Below are 12242 nucleotides of genomic sequence, written 5' to 3' on the forward strand. Positions count from 1 at the left end.
AACAAACAACAAAAAAACAGAGAATTCAAATTTAAATGCAAAGCCTAGATTTGCAATATACCTACCTTTTTCTCTTTTTAGCCCTGGATTGTTTGCAAACCATGACCTTGATGATCCAAAGACTGCAGCAACACAAAACTCTCCTCCCATAGACTTACTGGGTGAAATTTGTGGAGCTGGTTTGGTTTTGCTTAAAGAAAAAATAAAATAAAATTATGAAAATTAATTCTCAAAAATTAAGACGTCCTTTGCTTAACAGTCAAAAGACGTAAATTCAGAAGTGCTAAATATCTGCAGCTCCCATAAGATTTAGTAGGATTTACAGATGCTTAGTGTTTCTGGATAATAGGTTCCAAATTCCCCTTCATCACTGAACTCATTAACTTGAAGAACAGCACTGGCTCATAATGAAGAGTTGGTTGGACTGTTTGAAAGACCCAATATTGAATATTTGCATTCAACGGAAACAACTTCTTAAGTGAATATAAACATTTATAATTACAAGTCCTTTGGGAATGAAAATACAGATGCTGGGTCAGTCATTTAGGTGATTAGTATTTTCTTGCATTTTAAAAAGATACTTAGAAATAATGGTAAAATTGACTGCTGATCAATTATAAGCTGGCGCAGTAACTGATGCCACTGAAACCATTAAAATAGATGTGATGTGGGCAAAAGGGAAAGAGGGAACAACATGCGGAGGATACAAGGAAAAGGAAACAATACACACACTCATGTGCTACGTGTTAAAACAAATCAGTAATTATATCATATAAAAAGAGATTAAGAAAGATGCTCATCTGAAACTTCACAATATGCATGTAGCAGGTATAGTGGTTTATAATTACGTCATTGCATCATGTCGTGTTTTTATTTTCTTCTTCAGCTCCTTAAATGAATCTGAGGATACGCAACATTCTGGTTTGTATAAATTCAGAACTTCTCAGAGCACTGCCCATTTCCTCAGTTCATTACACCTGGATTTCATCCTTTCCTTAATGGAAAAGCTGTTTGAGAAGTTCACGCAGGATTCCTTCTTCTCTGTGTTCCATTTTTTCCCCATTTTTGTAAGTTATCTCCCTTTCTTTTATTCTACTTCACTGCTCCCTTCTCTTGCTACCTCTCCCTCCTTTCCATTTTTCTTCTATTAATTTCTTATTCCACATTATATCAGCCTCTATTATACTGTCACATTCTTATTCATTTTTAAGTAATGCTCTTCAGTCCTAAAAGCGTGTGTATATATGGACGTGCAAACACAGTATTGCAGTATTATGAACTTTATCAGCAGAAGAATACTTTAAAGTGGCAAAAAGCAATTAAAACACTATGCAGAAGTATAATGATATTTAATTCATACTACTCTTTTTTTTGTTGTTGATTAGAAATTACTTGTATATGGGTGAAGGGGTTCAACAGAATGAACCAACAGGGATACTAAAGCAGGAAAAGACTTAATATCCAAAATCAATATAATGAAAAATAATGTAAGAAAAGCATTCTAAACCAGGATTATTCTATAAGCTGGGCTTCTCTAGAACTTCTGCACCTGGCTGCAGAGACTGCACCTGGCTGAAGTCTTGTCTTGCTACCCTAAAGCTGAAGCCAGACCTCACTGAAATACATGGCAAAACTCTCCCTGATCTCAAACACTTAATTTCCTTCCAACAATTCCAGCAACTAGCTGTAGTAAGTGACACGTGTAAAATATGGCATATGGTTAAAAACACATAGCCTCCTTGATTGCTGTCATGCAACTTGAAACATTTAAAATTGCCTTCTCCTTGAAGCAGCAAATACTTTTTCTATACCTACTGGAAATGAGGTCACATGAAAATGGGAAAAAAAACTAATTGTTTGCACTTGCACTGTATTTTCAGCCAGGTTTCTGAAAGGGATTTTAAAAAATAGTAGTTGAGCTTCCCAACACTTTGTAAAGTATCGCTCCGCCACTTTTACAGATGGACCCACTGAAGCACAGAGGAGCTAAGCTACCTGCCATAAATCACACATACGGCAAGCCTATGGTCACATTTGTTAAAAACAAAACGAAACAGAAAACAAACACCACCACAACAACACAAACACAAGACCTTTCAAAAAGAATTCCATTACACTAACCAGAATCAATGGAAATATTCAGATGAACTTTCATAGACTTAGACCTGTCCTGAAGATCTTGCACTTACATGAGAAGCTAGAACGTCCCCAAAGAGCAATTGCAATTTATAGTCAGTAACTCTGATATTGAACCACCACAAAGCACTTAATAGCCAACTGTTACAACTACAATTACAGATTACTGGGTCAAAAATCTGTGTTCCAAAAAGTTCCTGACTGTAAATGTATTACCTCGTTTCCAGTGTCACTTCACAATCTATATTAGCATATTTAATTTATATTAACATATTATTATTTATGGCTCATTAAAATTGAAAATAGACTCCTCTCACTTTGAAATAGTCATCTGTCACTGAAATGGTATTTTTAACCAGTTTTGTAACAAGTTGTGTATCAATAACTATTTTTAGTTCTCACCTCCCAAATATTCATACACTGACAACTCCTGCAGAAATGACAATGTAAATGAATGCACTAATGACAATCTTGTTACTGAGCTATACTTCATTCAGTAAACGATTGTTATTTAATGTAGGACAAGGCTGTCCAGGACAGCGTTACTCCTCAGTTAATGCAAAGCAAACTGTGAGTATAGGTGAGATTCAATTGTATTCACTTCCTCCTAGAAACTCTTAAAAATAATACTTCTATACTATTCTAATATTCTGAATATTCTGAATATTTACACAACACAATCTGAGGTTATTAAAATAATTTAAAATGCAAAAAAAAATGGGAGCAAATTCTATTCTCACCTACAAACTGGTGAAAGCTTCAACTGAGACAAAATGGGCTTCAACCATTTCTTCAAGCCTTTAATCAGAAGTGAATCTGGGACTCGTAACAATAAATTACAAAATCTTTCCTGGGTTCTGCACACTCTTAGCTCCAAAGACCTAAGCTCAACCAAATACGGATATAAACAACAACGAAGGAAATGGTCTAAACTACATTCTATTTACACCATGTCTTTAAAATGCACATCTTTCAAGGCACGCATTTAAATGTTGGTTTCGGTGCCAAAACATTTTCCATTCAAGAACGATGTTTTGTAGACAAAAAGAGCAGACCTTGTAAAACACGATTACTCATGTGGTTAAACTTAGTCCTGCTAAAAACAAAAACCAAGACCTACTAGTGCATCATACTGGTTTCTACATATTTCTGAAAAGAGTGCAGAGATGTCAACAACTCTACGCTGAAAACTATTGCAAGTAAAGAATCTTTCATTTTACCACCATCTAACTTTAATCCCTGAGTTTTCATCAATACATTCCAACTCCAATTTCTTTCTTTCAGGGGATCTCAAAAGCCAAGTTACATTCAGTAATAGTAATGCCATTAGAAAAATCTATTTTCATGTCATTATGATATTTTAACAACATGGAAACTATAAATCCTCATTATTATGTAGATGCAAACACCCTCTCAGCCTTATAAATGATAACCAAACAATACTGTTGAAGGTAGGTGGTGAATGACTTGTTTCTGCTATGAACTCCTGCTCTTTACTTGCTCTCAGCCTGTCAGCACTTCATAAACTATTCCAAGAACTGAAATTAAGGCACATTTTGCCTCACTTTTAAAAATGGTTAATTTATAGGAATCTTCACAATTGCTAACTTTCCGAATATTATGCCATATTTTTTACTGAAAGCGGTTATGATGCAGGAAGAAGTGCAGGTTGTTGGGAATCAACACTACCAAATAAAAAAGGTGAAGCTGATGTGACCAAAACGTTCGCTCTCTTAATTTCGATATTACACCTTGAGAAACAACGGCACCATAAGGTATATGGAGGATAAAATGTCAGTAGACTTTTTCCTGTTTTGGTCTACCCAACTGTGTAGCTACTCCAAGAATTAATTCCCCAAGACAACACAGTATTTTTATCTCAATTGTATCAATGCAGAAATCAAAGCAGGTAGTTAAAAATATATATCCTTAAAACAAAAATAATGCAGAAAGGGCAAACTGTTCCTGTGTCTACCTGCGAAAAAAGAAACTTTTCTGCTTATCTCACTTGGGGTGGGGCAGAATGATGTTTTTTGGTCTATCACCTGAGCAGATCTTGACCAATATTAAAACATTTTGCAAACCATAGACAACTACTGAAAAATCAAAGGCTACACAATACAGCTATGGAATGTTCCTCGAAGAGCCCTATGTCCCTCAAAATACTGCTGGCTTTTAAAGTTGTCTTTAATTTCATACACTCAAATAAGTGACATGAGTTTAAAAATATAAATAAATTGGAACATACATGATATGAAGAAAATTATTTACAAATTCAAATATCTATAAAATAGGATGATTCTTGTTCTCTGCAGCCTCTATTTGGTTTTATATTACCAACGAACGGGCTTCAAAAATGTCAGATTCCTAAAAACAAATGCACATATCTGTAAGTCACTACACAATTAATCCACAGCTAAACACACTGAAATGGAAACATCCAGTTTGGGAAGGTGGAAGTTTTATCTTGACTATATAAACTACCACGAAAGTATCAGAGAAAAATATTGCATGAAATTTGCAATTAAAAAATTACTGTAAAAACCCTATCTGTCTCAAAATACATTTTAATTAATTTATCATTGTGCCTAAAACAAGAAAAGAAAGACATGTTTCCAGTTGTCAAAGCATGAATAAAACAAGAGAAAGCAAGAAAGAAATGGTAGGCTCCTTTATTCACCAGGCAGTAAGCTGTCAAATCTCCATTCATTTTGTTTACATAATTTAGGACTCATTAAGACTTTAATGGAAACAACATGATTTCTTCCCCCACCCAAAGCGTGTTTTTTATCCTAATTTCTCTGTAGGCTAGTAAAGACCATATTTGTGAGCTAGCACCGGCATTAAACAAACCACAAAACAGTCTTGTGAAAGACAGGCAACGATTTTTGAGTCTATTTCATATATTCCCCTCTTTAATCTAGGCCTTTTAATCTTGCTTCAATCTAAAATCATTTCTGGTTGACATGCATCTCTGCCTGGCTTTGCTGAAACTCTGGGAGCCTGCTTTATGAAGGCAGCAACCAGGACATCCATTTGCTAAGACAATCTACATTGAAAACTCTTCTTCCAGAGCCTTTTCAGTTCTTAGATCCCCATCAGACAAATAAACTTAGATGCATCATAAACTACGTTTAGGGATGGTTCTTAGGAAGACTGCTGCACTAACCAGATACCATACTGTGCTATTACATAGGCTCCTTCCCACATAATATTCATGTAAAAGTGATTCTCCAGGAGTAAGGAAATGGCAGCTTTCCTTTAAAAGTGTCATGTTTAGTACCTTTGCTTGTCTGGTGTTTGGTATAGCTTACATATCCTTCATTAGCTGTCCTCTGCCATTCTCTAAGAACTCTGCATCCTAATGAAGCTCTTACGAAGTTCTTTCTGCTGAAAACAGTATTTTGACAGAGACATAAGGGGATGATACAAGAGGAACAAACTACCATTAGTAGAATCAAGAGCCACAAACAAATATTCTAGCAAAGATTGACAGACAGATCTGGTAACCCTTTGCTAAAACGAAGAACAAACAAGAAAAACTCCTCCTGCCTAAAAGTTTCTAAATTTTCTAAGGAAGCCTTAGAACCTACAAATTTCTCCCATCCTTGCTACTTAAAACTTCAACCACCTCATTCTGAAAAGGTGACTGGAGGTTATGTAGCACTGTATGCAACTCAAGAGCTGGTTTTGTTTTGTCTGTGTTTCTGTAAAATGCTGCCATTTTACATATTTCAACCAACACCGTTTATAATTTCAAATATCAATTATTTCAAAGGAACTGTGGTTCCTTTTTTTCCTTGGGTGTGATAAGCATTTTTTGTATTTTATTTTTGTAGCATCCACTTCACTTGCTTCATCTCTCTTACTGCAATACTTTACTGTCCACTCATTGCTAATCTGGCTTATTATCGGGAGGTCATCATCGACGTTTGCTGTCTGCAAGCAACTTAGTGCTACTATAACAAGGGAAGCTATATAGAAAAAACAGACCTGCTTTGGAAGGATATTGCAATCACTCTTGCCTGCTGGGAAAATATTTTATTTTTTCAGCTTCTGTGCTACTTAAAAATTAAATGCTCCCTCAAAGGTTAAAGAAAGAAAAAATAAAGACGAGACAAAACGAAAAGTAAAGGTGAATGCATTTGTTTGACAATGCTTGATGGTGAATACGCATCCACAGTTTAAAAGTGAAATTATGCAGTGCTTCCACCTATGAATCAGCCATGCAGTAAACAAATTGGAAAAAAATATATATATATATCCCAAATTAAAAAGTCTAAACACAGAGTTATTTTTAGTGAGTACAGCAAATGAATTATAGGCATGCTGGGATTGAACTGGGAACTCACCATGGAGCTTTTATGGAAAAACATCCTGCTCCAAACAGGTAAGGTCTTCACGTAAAGGGGAAAAATGCACAGAAATTAGATGAAAACTCAATTACCAACAAGTACACTGTACATCATGCTATTAAGATTTATGCAGAAGGTAAACAAAAGAATTTTTATAACCGTTCATGATGCCCTGGAAGAGATGTAGACCTCTCATGTAACCAGCATGCTGACACTCACAAAGGGAACAAGTGCCCACGTGAACAGTCCCACTGACAACGCAACCACCCACAGAAGCACGAGCTCACAGGGGAGGCTCTCCATGCACGACTGCTGTGACAAACGTAATGCATCAGGTGCAAACAGGTTTTGATGTTGTAATTCAAGTTAGACACGGTTTAGTTCTCCTTCCTGAAACCTGCAGACAAATCTGAGGCAAATGCAGTCAAGAGCCTTCAACAGACATCCAAGTCATAATTAATAGACAAAGAAAGTAAATTAGCATCAAGACAAACAACCTTGTGGGTGTTTTCCATGAACCACTGAAGGTCTACGTGGGACATTTTTTACAAATTTATTGAAATGAAGTGTGTCCTAAGCAAAAAAGACTACAGGTACAAGGCACTCTTTCTCTTAGGGAAGTTCCCCAGCCCTTTTCCTAGGATAGATCCTATTAAATTAAAAATCTTCAGCAACTGTACACCACAGAAATCTTGTTCCCCCATTTGTAAGCTTGCATGGAATGCAGGAAAGAGAACCCTCACTTACTTCAAATGTATTTGATGTTAGAAATCACCTGATATAGACCTTAATGTTTTTGGCCACTCACTAATTTATCTACACAATTTTTTTGGTTGTTGTTCATGTATTTTGCACAGTGTATAGTTCTTAGAGTGGTATCACACCCCATTAATTTTAGTGCATTTTGAATGGAATTTTCCCTTGTTTACATCACAGGCCATAGCCATACTGACATTTGCATAAAATCTGAAAAGCAGGAGCAGGAGGTAAATTTAGAGCTACTCACATGCTCACGGCTTCTTTGATTCTCATTTGGGATGTAACATTATCCACAAAATTACTGAATAATTGATTTTGTAAATGCCAATGTGTCATTTTTCTTTTCATGCTCTGACTCAGGGATAAATTCTGGCTAGTTGAAACAAGTAAAGTATTTTCAGGCAATCAACTAAACAGAGAAGGTCTATCATTGAGAGATATATAAAGCCATAAGCCTACACAATTAACAGTACTCCAACATACACAAAAAAATAATTCTAGAAACTGAATTTGGCATGAGTGCAACTTCAACGAATGCAGAATCCTCTTAGAAAAAAAATAGGTGAAGGTAGAGAACTAAGACATATATTCTTCTACATCCAAAGATGTAAAAATTCACTAAAAATTAGAATAGTGTGGGAAAAACCTATCCTCCTTCCTCCCCATTTTTTATTTAGTAGTATCTGTCAAAAAAAAAAAAAAGATTTGAAGATCTTTAAAACTCTGTATAACGGCCTGCCTTTTAAATGTTTGTATTTAAATGAATGCTTGGCACTTTAGGGGAGAGAGCTCATTTAGTGGAAACGTCTGCCTTTCTGGATGCAATGTATCATATTTGAGTAGTGATAAAACCCAATTAAATTGCATGCACTGTATGAATTGCATGTGCTGTATGAACTGTAGGATGTCCTATAAAGTCAATATTCAGTCCCTAACCGAGTTGAAGGCCATTCTAATAGCTCAACATAAGATTACCACAGCACTATTACACCATTTAAATATTTAATGGAAAGTGAAGATTTTTGCATAATCCATAGCCAATGCAATTTAAAACCTAGAACCTATCTTGTGTACATTTGAAGAGTCACTGGAGAGTGGTCAAATCTGACTGGGAGCTTGGAGTTTCTGAATTATGACCCTGGACATTTGGCAAGTCATTTTTTTTCTGCCTGCCTCAGTTTCTCTGTCTGCAAAAAGCAGGCAAATGATGTTTCCATGAGCTCATCAGAACAGTTTAGAAGGTAACAGCAGTCTTTCTATTTAGTTCACCATACTGTGTTGACCCAATTACATTTTCAAATCAACAAATTCCTCTAGTTGAAATACAAATTGACTCAGGTGGCTACACAGACTTCCATGGAGGGTGGTTTCTTGTGTTTTTGTTTGTTTGGTTTTTGTTTTGTTGCTGTCATTTTTACATAGATTCAAAATCTTGTGTTACGAAGAAAAAGTAATTACACTTCAAAAGTCTAAGGTATGTCTTAATAATAAGCTGTGAGTTTGAAAGACAGAATATAGCTTTTTCTTTATGATCACGAGATCCAATTTCTTTTAAAATGACCATTTTTTCCTATGATATTTATTTAAGCTTTTTTTTTTTCCAGTACTTCCTTCATACAGTACGGACGGTATGTTAATGGAGGGGCTGGGGGGGGAGGAGAGAGAGTACAAATTACAGGATAACCCAACCTTGAAAAGACAGCACCAGATGGCTATGCTCGGTGACAGGAACAGAGCAATGCCAAAGCAAAAAACTCACTGAGGTTCTCATAGCTAGTGGGGAATTCTAAAGGAAAATTTTTTAATGAAGATGATTTCTAATTCAAAATTTCAACAGCATCTTTTTAATTTGTTTTCTGATTGAGTTTTATCAAATTCAAAACTGAAATATTCTGTGTTGTTTCATAAACGCTTGCAACTATTTAAGCTTTGAATATACTGTGCAATACCCACTCACTCCAACCCTCATTGCTATCATGTTGCCATCTGAAATGAGAATCCTTTCATGAACACTGACATTTGAACAAAATTCAGTGCAAATGGCCATATTTCATATCAATTGCAAATCATTACAGTAGGTGCTTTATTACCAAAATTTTTTATAAAACCTTGAAGTGGCACAAAACATGTCTCTGGAATGTGCTTGAAAAAGAGTGCCTGGCTTCAGCATGCAGGCAAGCTGACCTATTTTACTGAATTCTTTAGCTTTACTTTTAATATTTTCTTGACTTTTTTAGTTACCGTTGCCTACTGAAATGTATCATGACACCATGACTTTGCACTCCTCATTTTTGTTTGCCTCAGTAGTAGAACCTGGGCTCAATGAAGCTCTTCTTAGTCAAAATAAAACCAATGGGCATCAGTGACGTATGATACACGTAATATAAGCAATGAGAAGCAGTAAAATGAAAGCATCTCAGCGTGCTGCAACATCAGCCACTTCACATAACCTTCTCCTTACTGGGAGTGGAATGAGGTATGAAAATGGGGAATGGGATGAAGAATGGATGAAGTTCCATGTTTTAAAACTCACTATTTTTTGGATGAAAAAAAAAAAAAAAAAAGAAAAAGGTTTCTTTTCCTGCAAGGTGCATTGGATGTTTCTGTTTTGGTAAGACCCAACTAATGCAGGTCACATCCTGGCATTTCACTAGGTCTATAATGAATTAGAGAATGAAGTATGATACAAATATAATGATCATACCCCTTGAGATAGTTAAAACAAATGCTGCTGTCAGAGAAGACAACTTTTTAAACAGTTTTTCGTTTTGGGCAGTGATTCTATCTTTTATTTCTCTCCTTTCGATTACAGTCCATCTGTGTCCCCCCATTCTTACAAACTGGAAACAAACTACAACTCATTCCACAAACACAAGGCAAGCTTATAAAGCTATCGCAAAGCACAAAGCTGTCTTCTAACATATTCTAATACACTGCCTTTTATAGACAAGCATGAGATGGATCATACAGTTCTTCCCCTTTCAAATCTATAAGCTCTTTGTTAAATGAGCAATGAATTAACCCATTCACCAGACTTGAGAAAGAATTCGCATTACTATTAAAATTTTGAAAGGGAAACTGAGGCACAGATCTATAAAGACTTATTAAATCTAGCTCTTTTACTTTCTTACAACCCCCTAATCTTTAAAACATAAGATGCTTCCTCCCTCATTAGTGCTAGAGCCCCTTTGGGAAAGCCTATCTGCTCCTCAGAAAGTGCTGACAGTACAAACTACAGGAAAGTGAGTCAATGGGATGACAAAATATAGGGACCAAAATGAAGTGCTTCACAAAGGTGGGGAAATTACAGTGAGAGACTGGGAAAAGCAAGGAAAGAAAAAGAGGACAGGGAACAAGGAAGCACTGATGATGGGCAAGAAGGGAGGTAATGCTCTGAGATGTCTGGTGCTGAGAATGTAAATTGTATTCAGATTCAGAGTTTAATGAGTGATCAGAAAATGTTCCCAAACCCACAAGTTTACATGAGAAAAAAAAGCCTCTGTGATGAACAGCACAGCAATGACACAACTCCAGATTCTGGCCTTTCATTCCCATAGGGCTACTGCAAACACTTTTAAAAAATTTACTGCCGTTCCACTTGTCAAGAAAAATGACATGCTTTGCAGCTCTGCTTGAGCAAATAATATTAAGAGCAATGATCCCTCCTTTTACCTGAAAAATATTTTGCTGTCTTGGATACTGGCAAAACAAAACCCAGCATGACTTTTTGGTTAATAAAACCTGCAAAGCTTAATTAAAATGTCTAGTATTAAAGCAGCTTTTCAGATGCTAAAAGCAAATAAAATGGACAAATCCAGAAGTGGTAATTACACGATATTCTTTTAGTCTTGCTTAATTCTTTCAAAGCAGCAACAGAAAAGGAATCTGCTTTAAGGGCCACTGAACGGTGACTGTAAAACCCAACCGACTGCAAGTCCGTCTCCTTTTCTGATCGCTGCACAATCACAAGGTTAAGCAGCTGCTTCCAAAGAAGAGCCTTGTTTCCTTGGAGCAGTGCTTAAAGGTGCTGACCATGTAGGTGTAAATACATCTGTCTGTTGCCATTTGCAGTAATACATGCCTCCTACACTTCTCAGAGTGAGGCAGATGGTCCCTGTCCTGTCTAAATATTACACTGTACAGACTTACATTGCTATGTGTTTCCAGAAATATGAGGGCAGATGTTAAATATGTTAAACACACGCTTTGCCCCCTGGAGGTTTAAGTTAAGGCTGCTGTCTCAATTTGGTCATTTTAGGCATGCCAGGCTTCTTGGATCCGAGGCATTCCTCTTAAATCCCTGCCTTATAAATACAGCTTTTCATGTTAATTTTGTGTACTTTCATCAAATATTTTGGATGCAGAACAAATGAAGGAAGCTCTCAGCTTAGCATTACACATCTACACAGGCTTCACTGAAAATTATGATCCTCATTCATAAAAACTCTATTTACACAGCAGGGTATTTCCCATGACTGTTTTTTCCTCCCCTTATATAAGCCTCACTGAGTATTCTAAATTTAATTAATTTTAAAAATTATACAAAATAATAGGACACAGACAGTTCGTGAGTGGTAAAATTTAGTCAGAGAAAACTAGGAATAAGAACACTCTCTGAATATGCTTGAGATAAATAAGAATAAAATATTAAATCCAAAATGCAGATTTATTACATTCACTATGGTCATAGTAAAGTTTGCTGGTATCACCACTGTATTAAAGAAGCAGTTCTGTAAAGGCAGCTGCATGAGTTACTACTGTAAACTTAGTAACTCAAAAACTGCAATGGTGATTATTGATTATTATTTTTATAAATCATCACCCTTCACCACTTCTCCTATCACAATGCCTTCCCCTTACAGACCATCAGATGGCTTTCTATTTTCTGCATCTCATCCTACCTAGTTCTAAGTTCCTATTCTATTTCTGTGAGACTGCATTTCTGTTCTTCTCTGACTGTAATCTTCAAGAAATCTTTCTGTTATTTTCCTC

The 12242-nt window shown here is 36.0% G+C and overlaps 1 protein-coding gene across 7 annotated transcripts in view; it reads right to left on the bottom strand.

The window, feature by feature from the left end:
- BCAS3 (BCAS3 microtubule associated cell migration factor) overlaps positions 1-12242 on the bottom strand; it is a 353753-nt gene that overhangs the window by 211532 nt on the left and 129979 nt on the right. For 5 of the 7 annotated variants that reach the window (XM_084299389.1, XM_084299391.1, XM_084299388.1 and 2 more), the window contains exons 17-18: positions 6489-6533; positions 66-190 (exon numbers count right to left, since the gene is read on the bottom strand). In XM_084299389.1, the coding sequence (XP_084155515.1) occupies positions 66-190; positions 6489-6533 (170 nt within the window). The remainder of the gene's footprint in view (positions 1-65; positions 191-6488; positions 6534-12242) is intronic. The other 2 variants (XM_084299392.1, XM_084299390.1) reach the window with 1 other exon arrangement.

The sequence above is a fragment of the Netta rufina genome, assembly GCF_964035555.1.
Source record: "Netta rufina genome assembly, chromosome: 21".
NCBI classification, from domain to species: domain Eukaryota; kingdom Metazoa; phylum Chordata; class Aves; order Anseriformes; family Anatidae; genus Netta; species Netta rufina.